Source organism: Channa argus, chromosome 13 (genome assembly GCF_033026475.1).
Source record: "Channa argus isolate prfri chromosome 13, Channa argus male v1.0, whole genome shotgun sequence".
In the NCBI taxonomy this organism is placed as follows: Eukaryota; Metazoa; Chordata; class Actinopteri; order Anabantiformes; family Channidae; genus Channa; species Channa argus.
This window is the reverse complement of record NC_090209.1, coordinates 3,530,246-3,558,159: the sequence shown is the minus strand read 5'-3', so window position 1 is coordinate 3,558,159 and position 27,914 is coordinate 3,530,246. Positions and strand designations below refer to the sequence as shown.

Genomic DNA, 27,914 nt, shown 5'->3' with positions numbered 1-27,914 from the left:
GTTTATCAATCTGCTATCAGTCAACAGGCAGCACTGCCACGTTGGACCCATTTTTTTCAACACGTGTAACCTGCTGTTTTTAAGTTTGTTATGCACAGTCTGATTCACTGTCTTCTATAATAAATATTATAAAATATGGTGTTCAGTAAATGTAAAAATAGACCTTGAGATTTATTCATCCATCTTCACATTGTAAGGATAAACATTGCCTGTTTTTTGTAAGGCATTACAGGATACAAGGCACAATTAATTCTCTCAGTCAAACCATGACAAAATAAGTACTAAACAAAAATATATATTTTAAAAACCAATACATATTATTAGGAAACTTCCTCAGTTGTCTGCTTGTGACTTACAAAGTGGCCCTATATATATAATATAGATTTCTCATTTTAAATGTGAATATGTTAAATTTTACTTCTTTAAAAATGAATTTGTCAGCACACAAAACAAACCATGGATATGCTAGTGTTGTCAATGAATATTTAAAAGATGAGCTAATTTAAGGGACTTTCTCGAGCATTGTTAAAATTACATTTTTCATGACTGAAACAATTCAATTACTAATAAAAATAAAATAAAAATACTGTGCAACACATGACAATGTAAGACATGTTGTAACATTCATAAAATACTGACATGATCATGTTACCATGTCGAACTTAGGCCTTACTGCACACACTATGCTAAAGGAAGTTATGTCACCCAATAATAAACTATATACAACCACATACTTCTTCTAAGTGTCGACAGAGAACAACAGAACGCCTGGAAAGTTTCTATGCTTATAGTTTTATCTGGCTTTTGCTGAGCTGTGGAGCTCAGCTGCAGCTGCATGTGTGAACAAACAGATCCCCGAAGACTCAAATAATCTGCAGGGAACATAATCGCAATTACATTCTATATGTTTAGCTACTTTATGATTTCAGTCAAGTTAACAGCTTCACTGCTGATTGTGTATAAACATACATATAAAAACCCTGGTTTCACACAGTAAAAATGAACATGGACTAGAGATTCAGATGTTGTTAGATGGCCTCTTGCTTTGTAATAGCAGGCTGAGGGATGGAGGTTGGCTGTTTGGGCATCGTGGCTATGACCCCCTGAGTCATTTTATAATGTTCTGAGCCGGAGGCAGTAGGCGGGGACGGAATTGGGGTTTCAGGAGTGGCTGAAAAGTAGAACACAAAGAAACAGAAGTGTGTTAGAAAGAGAAAAAATGTATCATAAGCAGGAGCATGTTTACCATTCTGCAGTATAACATGTCTTCGGTCAACATAATTTATAAATGAGAAGTAAGCACTTTTGTGAAATTTCTCAGAGCATTAAACATGTTAAGAAAGAATAACAGAAGTTCTCTTGACAAATATGCCTGATTATCCTAATGAAGAGCTTAATGGATTATTATGCCGAGCCTGTTTGCCCCTCCAGCTTCCTGACTAGGCTGCACATGCGGCTGAGTCAGGGAAACAGTCTCTGTTCATCAAAATATAATTAGTTTACTTAGATAAATTCTTCTGATCACCCTGATCAAACTGGGATGCACAAAAACATCTACTCAATGTAGGTATCAAAACAATTGAATATGTTAGCTGAAGAAAATTGATATTTTTGTAGCAACATGTTTTTTACTTACAGATTTGTCCATTATGGATTGGTGTTGGCATGTTGGTAGTGACTATAACGTTGCCGCTGAGGTGCTCCTGAACCAGGTGAGGGTGCAGAGAGTGGGGTGCATGTGGAGCTTCATTGGCAGAACCTGATGAATAAAGCACACAGATATAGAGTTAGTCTTACAACATATCTAATGACACAGGGATTCCACCGGTTCAGTGCGGCACATATATTGGTATTAGTAAAAATCCTCACCTCCGAGAAGCATTTCTTGTAGCAGGTTGTCGATCTTGGCCATGCCAAAGAGTTTGACAAATTGGATCTGTTCGATCATTTGCCAGGTGATGCTCTGTAGCGTCGGCAGGAGCAGGAGCAATTCCCCAAAACGGCCGCGAGAGTCGTACTGCCTATCATTGATGTAATCCTCCAGGCTGACCTGGACCTGGTATCGCATCCGCTTGATCTTTCCAGGGTCACTTAGACCTTTAGCATCTGTGAGCAAATAAAAGCAGTTTTGTTTACAAAGAGACGTGTGTAAATATATTGTAACCATGTAAAGTATCTAGATTACTCCACTCTGGCCGCCCAGCTTTGTCAACTTCTTGTGTTCATTTTGGCCCGAACAATCAACACATTAGCTTTTACTGACCAAATGGTTTGTTACCTGGATCAAAAAAAACTATAGCTTTCAAGCAGGCATATTCATTGTCGTCTATCTGAAGCTCTTGGAAGGGAAGGACCAGCTCATCCAGGATTCTCACTGCTACCCTGCCCACCTCCAACTCCGGGCAGTTTCTGGGAATGATGTGGTCATTACCTACAGGAGAACAAGGTTTAATTTTCATCCAAGCGTAGACGAGTAATATTAATATGAGTGAATATCAGCTTATTTTACCTAATAGGAGGATATCTTTGTATAACATGGACCTCTTTGCAGCACCGAGAAGAAGGTGTTCTCCGGCATGAGCTCGCAGTAACGCCACCTGAAACGCAGTGAATTCATTAGCTGTGTGATAATAACACTTTTTAAAGTCAAATCTAAGAAGCATGAGAAAAAGCCTGCTGCAAGACTCGGGCTCCCTTACTGATATAACATCAGCAAATGAGTGACCAAGGCCTGGTGATCACATTGTTAATGATTCTGCATGTTTTTTTTTTTTCTTGTTGTTTTTGAGAGGGGATACAACTTTAAAACCAGCTCATCATTTTCTAACTCGGGATTTAAATACATTAACCATTCTAGTTGATGGGTTGAAAGTTTTCAGTAATGAAAAAACTTGCACAGATTCCCTGACCACATTTCTGTTTATTTAAGAACACATTGTGTCTGTCTATACTCCAAAGCTCCTGCAGCCCCCCTCTAGGGTTTTGTGTTGATGAATGACCAGAGTGTCTATACAACTGTGTACACTCTGTCTGTGAATTAGTCTTACCTGATCATCTAGAGGCAGGTCACAGAAAGCTGGGATGTATTTGGCCCACTCCACCAAGACCAGCAGCTGCTGTTTCATGGACTCACAGACGTCTGTGATGGTGGCGATCTTTTTAGTCCTGATGTCGCCATTCAGTATCGGAGCAGGAGATGTGATCTACAGTACACAAGGAAATGCAGATGTTTTGTCATTTATTTGTCTTGTTGCAGGTGATGAACATTAGTTTGTTGTGAATCCTGAAGATGATACAATACCTGTCTTGACAGTACGTCTGCTTGGATGAGTGCATTGATGGATGGTAAACTGCTGTCTTCGTAGCTCGATCTCCTAGTGCTGATTCTGTCTCTTTCATTCTGCACAGCTATGAGCAAACACACATTGGCATTTAGTGGGTACTTGCAGAGCAAAACTGTGCAATTTTCATGCATTTAAGTAAATTGAAAATGCACAAAACCCTAATTTGTTGTTGTTGTTGGAACAGACGCTGAGTTAATTAAAAAGAAAATTAGGTCTTCCAAGGTTGTTGGTTTTATCAGTATATGGCTATTATTGCCCAGAAATGTTTACTCAGCATAAGCTGGTCAGAGACTTCAGCGCTTTGCAGAGTGAACATTAACAAAGTTCTACTCTCCTGGGTGTTGCAACACTCTCAGACATCTCGTGTCAATTTAGTTGGGGCAGCGTACGCTCTGGTAGTGATTTTCTGATTAAACGGGAGATTCAGTAGAATTTGTTGTTTTCACAGAGACACCAAGACCAAGGTGTAGACAAAGCTTCAGTTTGCTTTGAAAAGTCTCATACCTTCTTTCTTCATGCCAGCTCTGAAGCATTTCTTCAGTCTGCAGTATCTGCATTGATTTCGCTTGTCTTTGTCCACAATGCACTGTCTGTTGAACCTGGAAAGTGAAAGGAATAAGTTTAAGTCAAACAGAAATTTGAGTGAGCACAAAAAACAAAGATGCATGAAATATTTAATCGAAACAGAAAAAACATTGCTTTGAATGCACAGAAGTAAATTACTGTTTTCACTATTTTCTTACATTTTCTGTAAAGACAAAACCCACTATCTCCACTGACAAAGCTTTCCTTTAGTATTGCATCAATAAATAAAAAATTCATTATAGGTTTTCTTTCTTTCCATCACAGATCCTTCTTTTCTTCACCTGCACGAGTACATGTGATTTTTGCGGACGCTGCGTCTGAAGAAGCCTTTGCAGCCGTCACAGCTCGAGGCCCCGTAGTGTTTGCCAGTGGCTCTGTCTCCACAGATGGCGCACAGGCTGCCCGCTGCCAGGTGGCCAGCAGCGTTCATGTTGGTGCTTTCAGCGGGTGAGGAGTCTGACACAAGAAAACAAGACAGAAGGACACATCTCATCATCAACAGGCTTTTAGGTCAGTGGTTTTAAGTATGTAACAGGTTGACCCACAATCAAGGGACAGGTGATACAGTACAGACATGCAAAAATGTGTTTGATCACTTTTTCAGAGGCAGAATGTGGTTTAATTTAAAGGTGTGAATGGCCAGAGTGAATACAGTGATTAGCTCCTTTGACAGTTGATCAAAACCTTCATGAGAATGTGCTTAAGTAGCTCAGACAGAGTCAACAGAATGCAATTGATGTAGGTTTGATTACCTCTGAAAAGGCAATCAATGGAGACAGTTTTTGTTTTACCCACCCTAACAGTCACCAGACTCAGTCAATCAATCACTGAGTATGTCACAGCACATGCAATAGATTCAAAAATGGCAGGCTGACTCATAACAGGTCATTGTTTGACATGTGTACAATAAGGAAGAAATGTCTAAGTGAAGAAGTCGAGTGGTGAGGTTCAGCAGTTTGCAGTGTCAAAGCTCCCTGTCAAGCTACCTTTGGAGTTTCGATGGGAATTTTAGAATCAGGATCAGACGTCATGGGAGACTGCATATATAAATAAGTTGTAAGCACATCTCGAAAAAAACCGAACCCTTTTTTTTACTTAAGGGTCTGTGGGAACAGACCGTTTGTAACACGAGAAGGGTGATCGTGATACTTAAAGTACTGCTTCATCAGAGAGTAAGTATCAAAGCACTGTAATCAATCCGAGATCTCATCAATCTACAAGTTCAGACGTGTTAAAGCTGCTTCGACCAAATGACCTGATGCATTTTGGAATACAGGAGGGTATCTGAAATCAAAATCTATTAATAATTTACCATTGTGATAAAAGTAGACCACTGCACAAGAGGATCATCCTTTTGACAAACAAGAACACTTTTGTTCATGCCAGGACTCCCCCTGTCTTCTCCTGACCAAAGTTTTAAATCAGTAAAAGTTTCAAAGTTCAACACCAGAGTTGCATCTGTGTGACTCACCTGTGCCCAAGGGAAGCACTTGCATGTTTTCGAACTCCAGCGTGGTATAGGCTGGGTCCAGAGCCTCGCTGTAGTCTGCCATGTCCATGTCTGCCAGTGCTTTGGACAAACAAATTCTCAACTACCTGACAGCAGAGCAAAAAGACTTGTCCAAGAAGCTAATGTGCCCCCCCACTCCCTCCTCCTCCTCCTTTCCTTCTGACACCCCTCACACCTCCACTAACCGCCCGCCTTCTAACTCCGCCCAGTAACAAGGTGGCTCCCTGGACCACTTTATTGTGATGGGGACCCACTGGTGTCAGAGAGGAGGCTGGTTTCTGACAGTGGAGCTCCTTCACTCTCCTGCTACTAACCAGAGGAGAGGTGGAGTGTCTGTCTGGTTGATGGTTAACCAGTCCCTTCAATGGTGAATCACAGGGTTTTTTTTTTTTTTTAGAAGAGATAACACAACTTTGATATCTGCCATATCCTTAGCTCTCTGTCAGTAATAGATAAACAATTCCCTCAGGGAGATCTGTCACGTCAGTCATTTGCCTGATTACTTCTACACAACGTTAAACCAGTTCATATTTCAGACAGTTCATTCTGTCACATACTGAACTCACATGCACAGAACATTTTTAATTCCACTACCTTTATCTGGGAGCCATTGATGCCATTGCCATTGAAGTCAATGGCACCGTGGCACAAACACGTCTGGAGCTGAACTAATAATTAAATAAAGTGTTAATAAAGAAGGTTTTAGGGGCCACTATGCACCGTCAAAACCTGTTGGATGGTCCTATCGGTTTGCATCTTCTTGGTTCATTACTTTCCAAAACTGACTGCCAACATTCACCCCGACACATTCTCTTCACCACAATTCCTGTCACTTGTCACTTGAATGTCTTCCAGGAGAGTCAGTCTTAAAATGTACACCTTATCATCCATCGCTGTTACTGCAGATTTTTCCCTGCAACTGCACAAAAACTCCACAATGAAATCTCGACACAAAGTACTACACACATACAGCTTATGACACGGAAAATTATAGGAAACAATAAAAGAAAACTTGAGATGCTGGGCAAATTCTCTTAGAGCTGTTCTACTTTCAGTTTATGTTCAGTTTACAAATTATACTGTAGTTAATGATTTGTTACCGTGAACTATTGTGCAGCTGTAATATGAAAGACTAAACAAAAGCAAATATTAGATTAGTCTTGTATGGCAGAGATTTGATGTAGAAGACTTTGAAAACAGATACACACAAACACGCACACACACACAATTTCGACTGTATCTGCTGTATGTTTTTCCCCCTTTGCAAATTTTAAATGTAAATTAAAATTGCTAACTGTCATTTTAAACATAGACACGTTCAGTAATCCATCTATGAAAGCTTTGTTCATAGAAACATGGCAAACACATATGATCTGCTTGTAATATTATATATAATTAAAGATTAAACAACTTAGCTGTGTAGGAACTTTTAATTGAACTTCGGTGCTTCTACCTAAGTAAGCTTGTACATTCTTGTAATGCTTCTCCATGTTTTACACAGTGGTGCTGCCATTTTCACTTGAGAATATTAAATACTATTACCATAGGAAACCTAATGATCAGATCATGTAAATCTGTCAAATTCAGAACTATTTACATTTCACACATGTCTGCAAGCCTAGAAGTTAATTCCATGCATAATTAACAGGGTAAATAACCCCTGCATTATTTAAAAAAAAAAAAGCAAGGCGCACTTGAGGCTGATCCAGAAGCCCAGTAGTTGTTGAAGAAGACAGCTTTGATGATTCACAGCAGATTTTGACATCATGTAAGAGAAATGGTAAAAAAATGGTAATTCTGCAGGAGGAAGGGACGTTTTATTTGACAGCAAAAGACAACTAGTGATTTTTTACAAGCACATTTTCATAATTAGTATGAAAAAGTCTGTATAATTTGTATTCAGAATCAATCAAAAACAAATATGTCATTGCAATGGTGGTGTATTTAGGACACATTGAGGTCATTTACTAAAGTAAAAGTAGCAGTGCCTACTCTGCCTAAAATTCACTTCTAAAAGAATTTTGAGTGAGGCTGGGCGTACTAACCCATCGGAGAAGGCGAAGGATTTCTGCTTGATTAGCTTATATGGGTCGTAATTTGCTGTGCAGTGAGTGTGCTGTGTATGTTGGAAGCAAAGTAAAGCTATATGTGAGCAGAGAGAGGGAGGACTGGGCAGAGCAGAGAGGACTGATTCTGGCTCTCATGTTGGCACCGGCTTATGTTTCACCCTGTAACTTTAAATCAAAGTTTAAATATGTTCAGGAAGATGTACTTCAACTGTATATTCCACATCTGCACGTGCTGAATTCAAACACTGAACTCAAAACTTCACATCAGAAATAAAATATAGCCATTAAACAATTAAAATGCATCCAACGCTGGTCAATAAGCACATGCATCGGTTGTCATATGTCACTTTACCAACACAGTGTCCTGAATTTGATTTGATTCTCTGTCATGTCACAGAGCAAACAGTAGTCTTGTATTTGAAGAGAAAGTACATAACAATAGGTCAACGATCCTGAGTTCAGCCAGACCTCAAAGCAGTAAACCCCACGTAAGGTAATCTTGTTAACCATACACTCAAATCACACTGGGCACTCATAAAATTATTTTTCTTACAGCAGGTAAACACCATAGGCTCCTGAGCATGATTCTGAGATGATCTACTCAATGATTAAAAATTGATAGAAAAAAAAAAAAAAAGCCCTTTTACGGTAATCAAATCAGAAATTGAAATAGACACGATCAACTCGTGATTAAAACCAACAGAAACTATTCTTCCCCTCACTGTGAGAAATGATCCTAGATTTAAATTCACTGCTGTAACAGTAAATAAATGCAGTGAAGGTCTTTAACAAACTGATTCACTCAATGCAAACTACGCCCATGATTAAAAAGTGATTAGCAGCCTTTTACACACTTTATTCTTCGGCAGATGCAGCTCTACTGGAGCATGTTGTTTCATTTGTGTGTACAGAGGTCACCCGTTACAACATTTCTTCATGTTCGATCTGTGCTGCTCTTCTGCAATGCCCATATTTGCTCAAGAAGTGCACTGATTATTTCAAAGCAGTAAGCAAGGGAGCAGAGGCGGGTGTAGGGAGGGAGGATGGGGGAATCAGTGTGGAGCTATGAGTGAGTCACTGTCAGCAAATCTTATCTACCCCCTCATTAAAGTATTTTACTGCTGTTCTCATCTTAAATTTCTGTGAACTCCTCAAAGAACAGTCATATACAGGACTATAAAGTATAATCTGCACTGCTGTAGCTTTCTTAATCACGAACCAACAAACTGATGTGTTAGATAGGGTAGGTTAGATTGAAATTCACCTATAACCCATCTGCATTCTGAGGTGAGGGGTTGTATTAAGATACCGTGCCCACATTTAGCACACAGGTTGGATTGACACGTGCAGGAGCCAATAAAATACTGATGATGTTATAGCAGCACATGTTCATTCCGCTGATGATGATTTTAGAGCAGCCACCTTTTTTTGTTTTTTTATAATTTAAAGGATAAGTTCAGAATTTTTCAGGTTTGTTTTAAAACAATAGTCAGATGTCCAGATGAGCAATAAAACCACTTTTGTCTCCCGTAACTATATTATTTATCTAGTTCCTACAGGTTTTTAAGAAGTACATTTTAAATGCAGTATTAATGGAAGTGATGAGGAACAATTTCACACTCCTTTTCTGCACCTGAACTTAATATGAGGATTGAGTATTCTAGTAAATTTAATCAAGTACACATCCTTAACCCTAACCCACTGACATTCTTTACTTTATGCAAAATTTGTTGGAGCACTTTATTCATTGCAGTTTGATTAATACCTGAGGGGCTGTGCAGAGTGAAGCAGATGTAGACAGATGAGCAGAGTGAAGCAGGGTTTGAAGGGCTTAGCAGAGCAGAGTGGATTGATTTTAGTCTCATGCCAGTGCTAAGTTGCATATTGTAGCTTTAAGGGCTTTGACACAGTTGATGGGCGACCGTCGCCAGCGCCAGGCAGTCGGGGAGCATCTGTCGGAATAATCTCTGCAGTCTGTCAGCACTTCAACATTCTAATTTCTGGATACTTTACAGAACAGTGAACTTCAAAGATCTAGTGCATGTAATCACATCTGACTTTCTAACTCTCAGCAGGACATTCAGTAGCATGAAATAATCGCAATTCCCAAAATGAAGAATGAACTATTCTTATGATTTTTGCCCCTCTAGAGGCTTGGCTCATGATTTACATAAGATAAAATTACCTAAATTATCTCTCAATTATCTTATAACAGCTACTGAACGGGTTTTTGACTTTCACGGCCGTCCAAAGATGAAGCCTGGCATTCACTTGCCTTATTATCGCACAAGGATAAAACTGCAATACAAATGACTTTCACTTCATCTTTTGTAGTAGTTAGTAAATATTACTTTGTTAACACACTTAACTAAGAGGGTAAACATGGTGAACATTATACAGTACCTGCTAACCATTAGCCTGTTAGCACAAAGGTTAAACATTGCTAAAAGCATTGTAGCATTTAAAAGCAGGCCACGAGTAGAAATGCTTTAATCATGTAGTTCTAAACTATTCAAGGTTTTCAGCATCCTACAAATCTGTATATAAGGACTAACGATCCAAATTAGCATTTTAGCTATAATTCAGCCTGTTTACATCTGCTGTATCAATACAGATGTTCATCAATTAAATTGTAAATGGTGAATGTTCTGCACTTATATAGCGCTTTTCTACCTATTGGCACTCAAAGCCCTTTACACTGCTTCTTATTCAGCCATTCACACTCACACACTGATGGGGGAGCTGCTATGCAGCTGGCCAACACGCATCGAGAACAACTAAGTTGGGGTTCAGTGTCTTGCTCAAGGACACTTTGACATGTGACCGGAGGAGCTGGGGATTGAACCAACAACTGTGAGATTGGTGGACAACCGCTCTACCTTCCTGCGCCACAGTCGCAATGTGCATTGTCCCTTTCATATGAAAGGGACAATGCTAACTAAACTAAACTATATTGTTACTGAGAAACTAGAAATCTTTATAATAGAGTTTTGATTATTTTCTAAAGCTGTAATACAGTATATATTTACATTGATTAATCTAATATATAAATGTAAAGATAGAAAGAGGAAAGAAAAAATTTATGAATTTACGTAAGCATACAAGCCTAAGTGAAGCAGTAGAGACACAGAAATTTGTTCGGTGATTATTTGGGTTGGCCTTATCAACATGAAAATACAATTAGTCTTATCATTTTTATCTCGTGTTTTAATTTTATGCATGAAAACATGTGTAGTAGATCCAATTTATCATTTGTGTTAATTTGTATTTTTAGGTCTCAAGTTGGATCAAATCTGTGTCTTCAGTTTCACTTCGTCTCTGTTTCTTGATTTTGTGAATATGTGGACACAGGTGTTATGTGTAGCTATGTTGTTAATGGAAAGACACAAAGACATAAAATCATACTTAAAGTTATAAGCAGTCATTCAAGCTGAGCCTTTAAATAGCAATTGCAGTACACTGGCTGCAGTTGACAACAACTCCCTGACATTTAGCTGTTAAATACATGTGGGAGGCTGCCATGTGGGAATGTGATGGCCCAGAGAGTGCTGTCTTATAATCAGTCACCCAAACTCCTGCCCCGGGGCTAAAAGTCAAAGGATCGGTGAGACCTGATGTAACACTTGTGTGATTCTCCCCTTTGAAACTTCAAACTCCAGTTTGTGAACAAAGTCCTGTCTATCTTCTGAATAGGAATCTCCGACCACTGACCAAACTCCATTTGAAACCACTGCCTATTTGTACCTTCTCCTCAATGACTACATTTCATTTCCCCAAGTCCGATCACAAAGGCAAGCAGCAGGGAAGCAACACTGTAAAATCAATTTACAAGAGCCAGCAGCTGGGAGGAAAAAAAAAAAAAGAACGTGGTGGCCTGGAAAATTAATAATATGTGGAATATACACTGTCAGTGGACGTACTTCATTTCTTCCTAAGAGAGCTACAACCCACGGGGAATGTAAGTGTTTGTAAGGTACATCCCGGAGCGTGTTGATGTTGATAAGAGTAAAACAGAAGGAGACAATGTGCTGGCTGCAGCAGATTTAAGGCCAAGAGAAAAAGGCTGCTGCTCTGCTGTCCTGCAGTAGATGGAGAAGATAGGTGAGTAGAGTGTCATGGCAAAGACCTTGTCAACAGATAACTATCTGCAAATAACAGTGCTTATGCAAGCCCCTGATGCTGACTGGATCTTATTTTCTGTGCCATGGGAATAATGTCATTAAATGTACTTTCATTAGCTCTAATGACACAGATTTTTTTAAAATATAAAGATCAAATTGCCTTAAGGGTCAAATTACCTTCTTTTGGTAAATTTGGTAGAGAATTTTATTTTAGCATATTTAGAATGATAAATTGTGTTGTACCTGGCTCCTGCTTTTATAGTGGAAACTACTTTTACACAGCAGTGATAACTTCTTTTTCTGTTTTCTTGTCAGTATAAATATCTAACTATAATATTAGTTCAGAGATCCTGATATGTGCTAGAGGCCTACAACCCCTGTTAATCGGCCAGTTCATCTCATGTACATAGGTAGTTTATTAGCTTTGTCCTTGAATTGAATCAAGCTTTTTTTTTTTTGCATTTAAAAGGTAAAACTTATTTTTCACATTTTTTTCATTTTAATTGCTTTTCAGCAATACACACTAACTGTTAAGAGGTTGCTTCACTGTGTTGTTTAAAGACAATTACAATAAATGAAGAAACGCTAAGAGAAATAAACTGTCAGCGTGAAAGACCTGATCTTTTCGTGATCAGATCTTTTCTCTGAAAGAACAGATGAGTTGTAATATTGCTCTCACTCGTGATCTCCGTTTGGTCTCAGGGTAATGATAAACCATTAGTGTCTTTTTAGTTGTCCAGTATCTCACAATATTACACAGTGAAAATATTGTGGGCAGGATTTTTTTTCCCCATCCAAAGCACTTCTCTGATTGTATCCTGAGTTTCATGTTTAGAACTTCCTTATTACTGTGGATCCTGAAAACTAAAATGAACTCTATTTAAGTCTACATCGTTGTAGTTCAATGTGCAATTGCTTCACTTCATGTATTTTCACAAATTTCACAGATCCAATCTTTAACCAGCAAAAGCATATTGCACAGTGCATCCTGTTACACATCCAGTCAAACCAAAAAGTAGCTCTGAGCACCAAATAAGTAAACAATTGCATCAATAAACATGGAGACCCATGCAAGACGTAAATCAATCACAGTGTGTGATAAGTCTCTGTAATTATTAACTTGGTTTTGCTGAGAATTCATTTTGACTGCTGGCCCAATCATCTCTGTCAGAAGCTCCTCTCTGAGAACTTTTATCTCTGGGATTCTCTATAGCCCCTTCACTCATCAGCCAATCAATAGACATTTAACCTCCAAAGGTTGAATAACAAGGTACTAAATATTCAAGAATTCATCATTATCCAGTCAATGCTTGGCCTAAAGCAAACGTCTTTGTGCAACATCTGAATCTGGTTAAAGCTGTCAACAAGTATTGGTGATTTTTTTTTTTTTCCTAATTCAATAAGCCAAACACATTGTTTTTTTCTGGCATCAAACATGTTAATTGAATCAATAATAATGATGCTTTTATGGCTCAGTTTCAACACTTGATCAGCTAATTTTCCTCACTCATTCATTGCTATCTTTGTACCTGTTGAGATCACATGCACTTGTTCTGTCTGAGCAAAACCAATTCTTTAGTCCAATCACATTCTCATTTTCGTTGTCAGTCAAACCTGAACTTTGGAACAGCACTGTGGAAACGATTCAGATCCTTCCTATTAAGTGTTATGAGAACAAATTGGAAGTTTTACTCAAGTAAATTTTGAATATTCAAGGTAAAGTGCATATTATGCCTTTTCAGAATAAATCATCTGGCCTAAATAATATAATTAGGTTTTATGCAACGATGGAGCGGAAGGATCACTTTATTGTTTTTTAGAATGGTGAGACCGATTTTACTTCACTTTGCTGCTGTGTGGCCTTATGCTAATGATTTATGACATGTTGCTGGTTAGATTCAGTTAATAACCTGAATCTGCAGAGCAAATACAGTAGGTTCTGTAGTTTTGAAATAAATAGTCTGAAGTAAACTGCACAATATTTCCCACTAAGAAGTAGTAGAGGTATAAAGTACCAAGGAAAATAATGTACAAATACACACACCTAGGTCAGTAAATGTACTTTCCACCACTTAGTAGTAAAAATCTGACATTCAAAATTATCTGCAAAAAATGTCATCAAAAATGTACATAAAGTATCAGAAGTAAAAGTTGAAATTAAAATTAAAATTGTGCAAAAATACAACTCTTTTCAGCGTGCAAGTTTTGCATATCCACATGTTCTTCTGAAATGTAGTGCAGTGAAAGTATAAAGTTGCATAATTTATAAATATTACAAATAAGTTAATTTACACTTAAATTTAGTAATAGCTAACTTAATAAGTCAAGTGAATTGACTTTTGTTTGAGTATGAATACCTCAACACTGGAGTTCAGTCTAGTTTACAGTATCTGCAACTGAGTTAGCCTCCACTCTTGCACATCAGGCAACATAAAATCAGTGCTTACTGCCCTCATGTGGGCAACCAAGCCCCTAATCAGTGCACTATTCAGTAAACCATACTCTCAGTGCAACAGCTGTCACACTTGAATATTCTTTTTCCTTGATCACAATAGTGACTGTTCGTTTTCTCTCAGTGGAGCAGCTCTTGTAAACATTCACCATTTAAAGCACATTTTAGTCAGCAGTGAGTCAGAAATACTTATCTCTATTGAATATATATTCACATCAGCCCTGTGATCCATCTGCTTCCAGCAGCTTTTCTCTGCACAGCTCTGTGGTTGTAATGAGCACACAGCAGCTTGTCGTTCATCTGAAATAATCCACATGCTGACTGACTGATTCCCAAAGTTCCCTCTGTTTACCTTTACCTGGGTTGGTGAAGTGCAGCATCCCATCCTGGCCGTACATCCCTGTGAAGGCAGAGCCCTGACAGTGAGCCAGCCAGCTGAGCGAAGGCCCATGAGCCTTGGCGGCTCTCTCAGGCCCAGCCAGGCTGGGAGGAAAAGCAGGGCCACTATTACCGGATAGTGCTGTGTGCCGCGGCCACCGGACTGGCTGTAAGTAAGTAAGCCCACAGTATGCAGGGTTTATCCCTTAATGCCTGTCACAATGAGATTTGATTGGAGACTTGAACACCCAGATTAATAGTGTCAAGTGAACAGTGTATAATACCTACTCTCCAAACAGGCTGCTAATTGGGCTTTCTGCCTCTGCACAGGGACGTGGAATATTTAGTTTCACTGAATTGATCTTACTTTATGTTTAACAGCAATGTCACTATTGGATTAGATTTCATGGATAAGCAAGAGAACCAAAACTGAGGAAAGAACAGCATCGTCCCACAGACATTTTAACAGGAAATGGCACAACCAGAGTTAACATTTAAAAGCAGTTCATCCAAATAACAAAATAAAGAAGAAGAACAAAAATACATTCATAAAAGTACTAGTGCATTTATTAAACTGCAAAGGTTCTCTATATCTTACTGTTAAGATCTCAGAACAGATGAGACAGACAGAAATTTGTTGCTGTTATGATATTAGTCATAGCCCAGTCTGTGCATATTCATATAATCCTGAGAAAAATTGTAAACATCTGCTTGCTGAGATTTTGAACCATGCATTGTTTGTATGATAGGAATTAGCTCAGCCAGCAGCAGACATTACATTAAATAACATACATGACATTATATTTTCTTTGGGTTAATCTGTTAAAATGCAATCCACAGTCTGGCTGATTGTGGCCTAAGTAGGTCCAATTTACTGGAAGGTAACCTCTGCTGGCTTCCAGAGTCCAGGATCTGCACTGTGATGCACTGGGCTGTAATACACCCACACACCCACACACCCACCTACCCATATAGATAGATAGATAGATAGATAGATAGATAGATAGATAGATAGATAGATAGATAGATAGATAGATAGATAGATAGATAGATAGATAGATAGATAGATAGATAGATAGATAGATAGATAGATAGATAGATAGATAGATAGATAGATAGATAGATAGATAGATGACCTGTATTTTGACATTGTTGGACTGTACTCTGTTATTAAAGTAAATCTTATGATTACATCTTTTCACACTGACAGCGCCTCATAATGTAATTTGCTATAACAGAATACTGTTTATATAGAGAAGCTACAATAGTGTCATGTGTCATCCCCCTGACACTGAGGAATCAATAAATATATTAACTCATTACAAATCTTTCTCTTTACACCATTATCCACACAGTAGGTAGTGTATCCACACAGTACAACAAGCATTATCTTCCTTTGGTGCCTGAATAATGTCGTTTGTCTTGTGACCAGATCACATCATGTTGTTAGTTTCGGTTTCCTTGTGTGGAACAATTACATCCTGTCACTTAGATGGTGGATATAGAGCAAAGAAGCCTCTGTGGGTCCTGTCAAGTCGTTCAGTTTTGTATGCAAACACATCTACCGAAGGGGCTGTTGAACGGTTGTTTCTGTGTTTACATTCGCCAAGTGATTCGACCAACAGTGGAGCTCAGGAGTTGGTCCAGGCTGTGACCGTTGGGCAATTAATACCATGTGTCTGACAAGAAGTTAGGAGTATTATACATATGAGCCAAGAGGAGGGTTTGTCTGCTTGTCCACGTAGTTGCAAAAATAAAAACAAAACATTCAGTATCCCTGACATTTTTAGACCTTTTGTCAGCACTGTTTTAAAGTAGAAACAATGACTTGCAGTTAGTTTGGACAAAGAAGCATAGTATAAACTGATTTAGGCCAAAAAGAAGCTTAGAGTAGGCTCCTGCCAAAGAATGTATTTGTGACATAAATGTCTTGGCTTTTTAAAGATTTGTTACGTGTATACTGTAAACAAGTCATTTCACACACCTTTCTTGATTCGTGAACAGGTTGTAGATGCTTTGTTAACATGACCCAAAGTGGGGATTTTTAAAGTTAGTGAATAATGAGGTCAAAATGCCTAAATGTTGCACAATAAAACATAATTACTATCTTCAGACTCTCTGCAAAGTTAATGTCAATAGAATATGTTAGTCTGTTTCTCACGCTGTCTGACTGTGCTTTGTCTGTGGACATCAGCTCTAAGCAAATTACTTCTGCAGATGCAAATCAAAAAAAATAATTTATGATGTGATGACATTGTGTATTATGAGATTTTTTCTGCAATTCAAGAGTTCAAAAGTTAAAAATTCAGAAAAGCTAATAACTGACCTTGTTGTAGTTCAAAACAAAGTATTATATCAAGAGTATTACAGACAATGCTTTTATAAAGATGGTCTTTTGGGCAGCAGGGGATACTTGTTTTGTTGCAATACTACAAATGGACAAATTAGCAGGAAGTCATCGCGCTTGTTAATATTTTTCTATTGTGGAAAAAAAAGACATATCCCCACGTGACTAGCTGGGCGTTACAAACCTGTAGGTCATCATTACCTCGTTTCCATGTATCTATACTCTTTGTTAGTTCATTATCTCGTTTTGTATTATGAAATATCTTCCAATGATGAAATCCATGTCACACATTAGAAATAATGTCCGAGTGTACGTTGATGCTAGAAGGCAAAATAAAATAGTGCAGGTGCCTTTTGCTGTGCAACTGCAGCTTTTTTTATAAAAAATAATAGTAAGTCCCAGAAATTTTTACCGAAAAAGTTACAGAAATGTTTTTGTTCCACGGGAAATCATTGATCCTACTGCAACATCTCTATCTACTCGAGTCCATTTTTTCCACTCTTATTTTTTCACTGGCCAGAGCTTCGTCAAAAGAGATTTGCATCTCCAGGACCCATTGTTACATGCAAAACATTCAATAAATGACCATGGGAGAAGAAGCGAAACACCCACCAGCTACAGTAACTGTTACATGTGTTACCTGGGTGAAAGTAAAATGAGGCCTTTGCTTTCACTGAGTTTGTTCAAAACAGACGTGACACTGGACATGCATGAAGCAGGAAGGTGAAGAGAGACATGACTGGGATTTCTGTGACTTTAAAGACACCAAACCCTAATCTGTTCACATTATGTACAGTATCAACATAAGAAGCTTCATCAGAGTTTCATTGTGGCTTTAATATTTCAGTCTGTTCACAATTACTTTAGTGTCCCTGAATGTTTTTACTGCCTCAGGCCCATAATCACTTAAAAACTCCTGAAACAGCAATATCATACTCAAAGAATTTCATTCTCTTAACCCATTCGAGATTCGCTGTGCCCTCGCTGCTCTGACTTTTCAAACCATCGTCAGGTCCAGCTCCCATGGCCTTTTTAACAACCTCCATATCTTTGACACACCTCCTGGATTACAGCCGTTTGCAAAAGCTAGACACAAATGGCGATGGTATGTTCTGCCTGAATCACTTGTGATCCAGCGGAGCTCTGGAGGTGAGCAGCTGCTGCACTAACAGACCAGCCGGAAAATAAACAGCAAGCAGCTGCCACGCTCCACCTTTTTTCACTGGAACGACGGACTAAGTTGATAAAAACAAACATTAAAAAATGAAAGTGTGAACTCACCGAATGGAAGTTCCAAACTTGAACTGCCTCGTGTTTTTACATTGACCATGTCGTCCTCTGCCTCCTGTCAAGCATATGTTTTAAATCCACTTTTTCCTCTCCCACTGTAAGGTGTAAAATGTTGAAGTTTGGTGCAGGGTGCTGTAGTGTGAGAAGGGTGTTGTTGGAGCAAGGTAAGGCCGGTGTTGCTGCTGTTATCTTATTGATTTTCCTAATCTGGGCAAATGTGGGTGGGGAGGTTAAACAGTAACCAGGCTCGTATGGACACCAATCTATATAGCAGCTGTATCTATGGCAACATGATGATAGAAACTCAAATAGACAGTTATTATGTGCTTTTCTCTTTTTCCCATCACCAACAGTCATTTCTCTAGTCACAGATTAGCAGTGAACGAGGAGTGTTCAATAAGAAATAAAGTTTATACAAAAAGCAGCGAGAACAACAGAGCGTGGGGAGAGACACTGAAACAGAGGAGTGGAGCATGTACTGAGGGTGGCAGCTCACAAACTGTGTAAGATGACTGATGTCATCAGTTTTGTTTTGACTGAGGGGGGAAAGTCACTTAGTGCTTTAGCTGTCAGATACACAAACACCTGTGGAGTGCAAACCACCCACTGTAATCTAATTTTAAAAATGTGTTTTTCCGTGGGCTCACAGCAGAAGTGCAAATCATATTCTGTGCAGTGTCTGTTTTAATTCAAGGAGGTGATTTTGCACCACGCAGTCCAGGCTGCACAATAAAAGCTGTGGGCAAACAATGCTATGAATATTCCCATAATAATCTGGACATTCAACATGAACATTATGTCTCATATTAAGGGTTTATCACGCGTTGTAACATGTTCACTATTGTACTTGACATGTTGCTTTTTGTACAGATTAAAAGCAACATGTTGTAGATTAAACGGGGGTCATGTGTGGGGTAACTGCAAATGTTTAGAAGTTTTTGTTATAACAGAAAGGGTTTGCACAGATTTGTGTTGGATACCTTCTGACAGAGCCAGATGAGTAAGCTTTTTCCTTTAGTAAGCGTTATGCTAAGCTAAGCTATTTTTTTTTTTAGAACTTTTAAAAAGAATTGTTTCCACTGCAGAATGTCAAGATGCTATAATCTCGACAGTGACTGACGTGCTCTGCTACAGTAGGTTGCTCTTCATTCTCATTTGTGAGGAACTGTCTTTGTTTGCTGGGTGTAAATGGCTTCCATATAACATACTTTACACCATGGCACCACTTTCTGTGTGTCTCTGTGTGTGTGTGTGTGTCCCTCAATTGCTATGATTCCCTCATATTTTAGACCATAAAAGATGCATTAGTGTACCATTTTATGGTACAAGAGGTCTCTGAGGGGTAAATGGAGAGATGTAATGAGGTGAAATGAAGGACAGAAACTTCCCTGCAGCAGCAGTGGATAAACACAAGTAATGAACAGCAGCATATTTATAGGCATATCCAGACTCATTAGTTATTTATAACTTAATTAAGGTTCGGTCAGGCAAACAGATAACCATCAATTAAACACATTCTGCTTTATTGCAGGAAATTCTTTTTTTTGGCATATTTTATTCTCATCCGGTTGGACAGATAATCTATAACACATCCAAGGTCACGGTAAGAATAACTGTACAAAAAGTGCTTAGGTTTTGGTGACTGCTTCTCACCAGCCACTCATACCAACTCATACCACTCATATCATAACTCTCTGGTGATGTCTCTAAGAAGTATAATAATTTGCCAACCTTTTCATTCAGTAAAGCCAAGAATTTCTGATTCAACATTATTTTGTCTGTAAAGTATGGATCAACAGCAAAATGTAAAAAAATAGTTTTTTACTGTACCGCTACATCAGCTCTGTGTGAAATATTTGTCTAAGATTTTACATGGAGCATACAGTAATGGTGGTATGTAGACAGCTGCATCATTTTTGTTTGTTTACATCGTCTTGCCGTGCAGCTACTGTGGTAACTAAACCTAGACATCACACCTACATTAGGATTTTGTTAATATTTTGTAAGTTCTCTGATCTTTATGTTTGGTGAGCATTGGTTTCACCAGCAGGCCCATCCCAGCTTTGGTTAGGCGAGACGCGGCATACCAGTCTACAGTGTCTCAGGGCTTATATAATCAGTTTAATCCTTATTATTGAATCATATTTTAACACATATAGAAACACATATTTGTACCTAAAACTTCAAACTGCAAAGTAAATAGTTACTATGGCCACCTCATATGGTAAATGATCTGCACTTATATAGCACTTTTCTACCTATTGGCACTCAAAGCACTTTACACTGCTTCTTATTCACACATTCACTCTCACAATCACACACACACACTCATACACTGATGCGGGAGCTGCTATGCAGCTGGCCAACACTCACCGGAAGCAACTAAGTTGGGGTTCAGTGTCTTGCTCAAGGACACTTCAACATGTGGCCGGAGGAGCCGGGGATTGAACCAACAACTGCAGGTGCTCAAAACATATGCATGTTAGTGCATTTCCTGACTGCACATCCCACTCTGTTGCTATTCCCACCACACCATCTGACAATTCCAAACACTGTTACTATATCTATTCTGTGTGTGAAAATCAGAAAAATAAAATCCAGTTACAGCAACATGATTATTGTTCTTTGCTTATCTGCAACAATATAGGTCATCTCTTGTACATAACTATTTAATTATTTTTTTAGCTTTTTTTTTCACAAAAAGAAGATAATATAAATACAGTAGAAGATAATACATAAAATTTAAATCTGGTTTAAAAAAAGATTAAAGGACTCATCACTGCTCAAAGTCAGAGAACCTCATAACAAAATAGAACACAACAAAAACTAAAATTGTTTTTAACAAACAAACCATACTATAAATATTTTTTACATTCCCTAAATATAATTATCACAAAACAATAATGCATAGGGGCAACTGTGGCACAGAAGGTAGTGCGGTCATCCATCAAACCTCCAGTCACCCCAACCCAGAACATTTCTACAGTACATGCAAAGATCAGATTCTCACAGCTTTCTGACGTGATTGATAGATTTTGGCCCATGTATGTCATGGCCTGTGATGATCCATGGCCCCAAACACATTGTGAAGCCCAAGATACTGTTGACCTGGCCAGTCCCTCATCCCAGAGCTGTTGAGTCAAAAAAGAGGTCAACATAAAACAAAACATGTAACAAAAATGACACGCTTTCTGTCTTTTTGGATTCTGAATAGAGTTTATCATAAAGATATGTTGGTTCAATTTTGTTCCTTTCATTTATTTCCTTAAGTTTGGGGTCCCATGAATATTTGCAGAAAAAACCCTGTGTCCTTGCTGATACACCACCCAGTGTTTTCTGTTGTGGTAGTCCAGCAAGGCATTTATCTCTTTGGGTGAAATGGTTTGCTTACATCTGCCGCGAGCATCCTGAAGTCAGGTTTGGTTTTCAACTCCAGCTCGGGTCATGTTGAGCTGTGAAGCTCGACAACACACCAGAAGCTCCTCTGTTCATCATCCACATGGTGGCAGCCAACAGGAGCTGAACACAAACACCACCCATCTGAGCTCTGTGAAGGAGGAGCAGGCAGCTGCACTAGGAGGCAACACGTTTAGACAGCATGTTTAGATTCCTTATGAAAGACATATTTTGCTGACTTCATATTTTGCCTACTTAAGTTGTTAATTGTCGAGTGATGAAGCAAAAGATATTTAAAGTTAATTATTTTCCTTTATCTATCTATTGTATAAATTCAGTGTTGTATTATTTCATTTCTTATTTCCCTTTACTGGTCATTGTACTGTTGGTTTAGGACTACAGAGACCAAGATTATGAGTGTTATGATTATGTGTGTTGTTGACTGTAGTAAAATGTTCAAACCTCTCAAACATAATTGTAGGATTATTTAGGGTCACAGAGCCGCACGTTTACAGCCTGGTCAACCAATGTTGCAACAAATGGAAAGTCACAGTTGAAGCAAATAACAGGCAGGTGAAGCTTTTATGTTGCTTTCAGGTTTCCTTTTATTTGTGCAAAAAAAAAAAAGATTTAAAGTTTCGGGGCCTCAAACACTACAAGCACATACACAACAAGAATAGGACAGAAGCTCTACAGCATCTCTGATTGTGCAATAATAATAATATATAAAGTAATAATTTAGTTTTATCAAGGACACTGTGATATGTAGGCAAGATGATCCAGGAGTCGAACCACTGACCTTGTTGTTTGTGGATGACTGTTCTAGTAACTGAGCTACAATCACCCCTATAACTGTATCATAGTGTACCTCACTGAGTAGTTACTGTAAACCCCACTAGTGCAGTTTCATTTAAATATGGTTGTATCTACAACGGTTTATAACATGGAGGTGGTGGGTCGTGTCTTTCATCGTTATCACCACACATATTGCCATAGAATGAAGAAGAAACAGATCATCTTAGCCCATTAAAGGGCTTTAGGTTGCGTCTTAATGGGCAAGCCAAGTCCAGCTATCATTGGGCAAACAGCAGAGCACACCCTGGGCAGGTTGCCTGTCTATCATAGGGCCACATTTAATCACAAACAACCATTGACATCTATGGGCAATTTAGAGCCCACAGAGTCCAACAGAAGGGCAACAGCCAGCAGGTGTATTCCAGCTGTGGATCTTCCAGCTGTGAGGCAGCGGCTCTAACCACTAACAGTATAAGCCATCAATAATAATGCTTTAGTTAAAACCGACATTAATAAAAAATAATAATTACATTTATTTTATTATTTGCTGGCACTGACATATTTTGTATTTATTTATTTGCCAAAAATACGTTATGTTTAATTCCTTTCAACCTGATTTTACGTAACATGTCATCAGATAGTAGAAATTAATTATTCATGAACTGTGGCTACAGAAACTGCTGTAGGTAAATGATATCCAGAAGAAGGTTACATTTTATGAAACCCAAATATGTTTGACAGTGTTTATACTACTAGTAATTGTTCACAGGTTTTTATTATTGGCTATAACATAAAAATAAATTCTATGGTATTATTTATTTAATCATGTGGCTGTAGTTTCACTGCATATATGGAGTCATAATCTTCCTAAAATGTTAAATCTATTTGACTGAAATCTGTAAAATGTAAAAATCTGATGAATGTCTCTGCAAAGCAGCTCCACTGTCATCAGCACACATATTAGTTGCTTTAAAAAAGTAAATAAAACTGAGCCTCATACCTTCATCAGTGGATCCTTTTACAGATCAGGGATGGAGAGAAGAGGAGCAGAGGATCCTCATCTCACTCACCATCTCTCTGCAAACAAGCCATTTGTCACGTGTGGCAAGGAGTTTGACCCAAGTCAGGATACACAAAACCTCGCTTCTGAAGAGAAAATCCCCAGCACAGGAACTTAACACAAATCATGAACTATTAAACTGTTTGATGTGTTACTGTATTTTAACTTCCCATTTTATAATTTATACCAGTAAAATAACAAATTGTACACACATATCAGACACATATAAGGTCATTTTAAGCTTTCACTTGTAACATATTTTATATAATTTGAACTGCTGCACATGAGAAGTTGAAACAAACATTTTAAATTACTTTATAGCACATGAAAATTACTTGTTATTATATATACTCTGTTACAGACTATTTGTTAAACATTAAAACACTGCTTATGAATGCTGCAGTAATGATAAAGGAAATGTTTCGTCTCTTCCCACTGACCTTGCTGAACTTTTTAAATTATAGCCCACCATAATAAACGTTTAAGTAAGCACTCCTCGGGGAAGCACTGAGCACTGCAGAGAACATTGCATATTAAACAGAAGTGCTGCTGAGGAAATGTTCATCTCCAGCTGTTGCTGGTTACAAAAAGCACCCAGATCGTTTGCGGTGTGTTTTATACGACACCAAGAGACCGAGGACACTGCCAAGGTACACTGCAACACCTGGCTTTGCAAAAAGATCACAGACAACTGACACACTGAACGTTTTGACACGAAGTTCAAACTCTGATACAAGATCAAATTAAACCCATAATTTAATTTAATTTGTTATTATTTAACTTAATAATGTTAAATTTCCATAGTGTGGTTGGCACCTTTTGAGCACAATTTTGTTTATGTCCAACTGCCTCTAAATTTGAAATTCCTGTCTGACTAATGCCCACCTGAGCTTTTATAATATAAGTAAGATAATTGGAAATGTCACCGACTGTAAGAAACCTTTATTTATGAGATGCTCTGTTTGCTCAATGAAATGAACCCTAAAGCTGTCACTGCACAAGTCCCAGTTCCTTTTATAGATTCAGGAAGAACAAAACAGAAATAAACAGACAAAATGAACTGTCTAGAAATTATAACAATATTCTGAGTAGAGTCTATCATTATCATACACAAATATAATAAACATGTACAGTAAAATCACAAAATAATAGTAATAGTAAAATTGTGGCTGATACATGAAAGATTTTAAAAATTCTACATGTAATTCCCATCAAATTAAATGAGAAGTTATATGATATCGCAGCATCCAGTTGTCCATCACTTACCAGTTGTCAAAGATGACCAGTTGTCATCTTTTAAATCTGCCTGAATGCACATGGTATTTGTGTGTAGTCTCTTTGAAGTCGATCCTTCAAAGGTTCACAGCATACTTGCTCAGCAGAGGGCTGTCAAACTTGGTTACCTGGTGTGTAAAATGAATCGATTAAAGACTCTGCCGTAGCCTTTGGCACGTAGCAGCTGCGTCTTTTCATTGATGTGTGAGCTAGATGAGGTGGATTTTTTTCTCTTCAACTGACCATAAACACCAAGTACCTTGTTTTGATGGATTTTCTCTGCATTTCTTTTTATATTCCAGTTTTATGACGGATATCATGTATTATTTATTGTTTAGTTTCAACAGGCCTCATCAGTTTGTTTTCTTTAGAGCCATATCTATGGTGCACTCTGGACAATGACTGTGAGCACCATTTAACATGCTGAAAATAAAATATGTATTGTCCACCAACACATGATTGTAAGTTCTATGGCATAGTTAGTATTTCTATACACTTCAGATTATAGAGTTTCGCTAAGTTTCGCTATCTACCAAGGACAATCGGACACCATCAGCCTTGAGGACAGAGGTAATAAAGCTCCAGCTGAGGGCGACGGTGGAACAGGTGCACTACACAGGTGGAGGCGATATCGTCAGCAAAGAGCAATGGGGAAAAAAGAACTGCAGGGGATCAGCGTGTCCAATAGGAGGTACAACATACAACATAAACTCCTGAACAACTAAAATTAGATGATGTAATAACTAAAGTGCCTTGCAAAAGTATTTATACCCTTTGAACTTTTTAATGTTTTGTCATGGAGGAGCTGCTAAGATCCACAGCTTAGGTGGGAGAATCAGTCTACAGGACAACTATTAGTCGTGCCATAAGAAAGCCATAAGAAGTACCCACAAGCCATGTGGGGAACACAGCAAACACGTGGAAGAAGGTGCTCTGGCCAGATGAGACCAAAATTGAACGTTTTGGCCTAAATGCAAAATGTTATGTGTGGTCGAAACCTAACACATCACCCTGAACACACATCCCCACTGTGAATCATGGTGGTGGCAGCATCATGTTGTGGGGATGCGTTCCTTCAGCAGGGACAGGGAAGCTGGTCAAAATTGATGGTAAGATGGATGGAGTCAAAACAGGACAATCTTAGAAGAAAACCTGTTAGAGTCTGTAAAAGACTTGAGACTGATGCGGAGGTTCACCTTCCAGCACGACAACAACCCTAAACATACAACCAGAGCTACAATGGAAGGGTTTAGATCAAAGCATATTCATGTGTTAGAATGGACCTGGCAAAGTCCAGACCCAAATCCACTTGGGAATCTATGGCAAGACTTGAAAATTGCTGTTCACAGATGCCCTCATCCAATCTGACTGAGCTTGAGCTATTTTGCAAATCAGGTAGTGACATACCCCAAAAGACTTGCAGCTGTAATTGCAGCAAAAGGTGGTTTTACAACGTTTTGACTCTTTGGGGCTGAATACAATTTATTTATTTATTTGTGAAAATTTTTCAAAAGCATTTATCATTTTTCTTTCACTTCACAACCACAACAGAAAATTTAAAGAGCGTTGGTCTGGGTCACATGGTGTGCTCACCAAATGCCACGATTCAAAAGGCTTCTTGACTTCTATCTGACAGGTTGGACGTAACATGTGGGCAGTCATGCCACCCAACCACCATGTGTCTCCTTATGGTCACATGCACCATGTATGAACATATTCTCCAGTTTTGAAACAACTTCAACACAGAGTAGCCACAAGGTCATGATGATGCTATTCCTTCAGGAACACAGTTGACACATTCAGAAAAGGGGAACAACTTACAGCAGGACAGTCTGAATTTAAAACTGGGAGATCAAATCTCTACCCAGACATAGTTAGATAGTTTCCTCAGAGCCCCTCCCTCACCCCCCTGCAGCATGACATCATCTGTCTGCTCTCTGTGACCTTGTTGGGTCTGGAAGGTCAGGAGGAGAACCCACTGGCCTCCAGCATTTACCTAAGAGGGATCATAAAACAAACCTGGTGGCAACTGTATTTGTAGCCTTTGAGCCACAGTTTTTCAGGTTTTCAGCCAGGCTTTTCAGAGCTAAGTAACAGCACAGCATCTGTTGCCTCCCACAGTGAGGGACTCTGCAGCATGAGCCAAAAGTTTAGTGATTTCACAGCAGCTTGTACAGTATAGTACACATCAGGCACATAGGATGATTCTGAAAGGGTTCAAAAACCAAGCTGTGGAACTACATGTTTTTCTTGAGACGAACATTGGTCCCCGAGATGCAAAGCTTAATGGAGGCTCAGTAAAGCTGCTGTAAACCAATACTCAATGCAAACACACAAGCGCAATTCTCTTGGGAGATGGTGGAGACCAAAATAGAGCTAAAATATTAGCAGTTGGATTTTTAAATAGGAAACAAGTTCAACATAACAACTTTTTAAGCTGCTGTGTCAGTGTTGTTTGTCTGTAAAATTTGCCAGACCCAGCGTCTGGCAGCAATGGAGGCAATCTTTTAACCATTTTAATGTCAGTTTTTATAAACGCAATTGTCGAATTCAGAAATGTAAAGTCTTTTTTTAAATAACTCTTTTGATGAGATGTCTAAACTCTTAAATGCCTTTTGCCAGAGCTTGTAGTGTGGAATAGATGCCTGAGGAGTAAAATCAGCCAAACACAAGACGTGCCTAGACAATAAAATTTCTAGGAGGGGCATGTTTGCCAAGTCAGAGAGCATCGAGGGCAAACCTTGTCCTGCATTCACATGCTCTCAGAAAGGCTTGATATTTGATGAAGATAAGTTAAAGAAAGAAACTCCACACAGAAAGGCCACAGCTGGCTGGAGATTCAAACCAGGTACCTTCTAACTGTGATATGACAGTGCCAACCACTCCACCACTGTGCTGCCTGCAGCTGAGTCTCTCATACTTATTATTCGCTGCCCAGGTCTTTCAATCATTAATTTTGTATGTAATTTTATTGTTTATAATGTAAATAATGACATAAAGCACTTGCTGGGAGTCAAAATAATAGGAAAGGGTGGAAACATTAAGAAGGAAGACATGTTTTTAAAGTAAGCCAACGTATTTAAATAACAGGAAAAGATTTGAACAATGAAGAGTTTAGTCATCTTTTATTAAACTATAGCCATTTTATTGCTTTAGTTGATCGGGCTGGAGCTACAGTCTTCTTCAAAAGCATTTGAACAGCATTTTCTTGCCATTTATTGGAGACATTTAAGACTCGAGAATGGTTACAAAATAAAAGTTCAGAATTTCAGCTTTTATTTGTTGCTCTTTA

At 38.5% G+C, this 27,914-nt stretch overlaps 2 protein-coding genes across 3 annotated transcripts; both read right to left on the bottom strand.

The window, feature by feature from the left end:
- Positions 1-146: 146 nt before the first annotated feature.
- On the bottom strand, positions 147-18,305 carry hnf4a (hepatocyte nuclear factor 4, alpha). Of its 2 annotated transcripts, none has more exons than XM_067527238.1 (10): positions 18,088-18,305; positions 4,211-4,385; positions 3,849-3,943; positions 3,302-3,408; positions 3,048-3,203; positions 2,510-2,597; positions 2,279-2,431; positions 1,870-2,106; positions 1,637-1,759; positions 147-1,171 (listed from the first exon to the last, which is right to left on the bottom strand). In XM_067527238.1, the coding sequence occupies exons 1-10, from the start codon at positions 18,134-18,136 to the stop codon at positions 1,029-1,031; spliced, it is 1,326 nt and encodes a 441-aa protein (XP_067383339.1). In that variant the 5' UTR covers positions 18,137-18,305; the 3' UTR covers positions 147-1,028. The 2 variants fall into 2 exon arrangements, with proteins under 2 accessions (XP_067383339.1, XP_067383337.1); XM_067527236.1 differs by lacking the exon at positions 18,088-18,305 and adding an exon at positions 5,401-5,583.
- A 2,257-nt stretch (positions 18,306-20,562) lies between these two features.
- On the bottom strand, positions 20,563-23,293 carry r3hdml (R3H domain containing-like). Its single transcript, XM_067526188.1, is given in 6 exon segments — positions 20,563-20,622; positions 20,624-20,632; positions 21,081-21,227; positions 21,399-21,503; positions 21,568-21,669; positions 23,288-23,293. Coding segments are annotated over 6 exon segments (429 nt in total).
- Positions 23,294-27,914: the final 4,621 nt, after the last annotated feature.

Bases quoted from the DNA above. Each gene is read 5' to 3' on its own strand.
- hnf4a (XM_067527236.1), bottom strand. From the start codon at position 5,488: ATGGACATGGCAGACTACAGCGAGGCTCTGGACCCAGCCTATACCACG. The intron at 2,107-2,278 runs GTAACAAACCAT...ATTTGCTCACAG, and splicing joins TATAGTTTTTTTTGATCCAG to ATGCTAAAGGTCTAAGTGAC. The intron at 1,760-1,869 runs GTGAGGATTTTT...TTTATTCATCAG, and splicing joins ACAAGAAATGCTTCTCGGAG to GTTCTGCCAATGAAGCTCCA.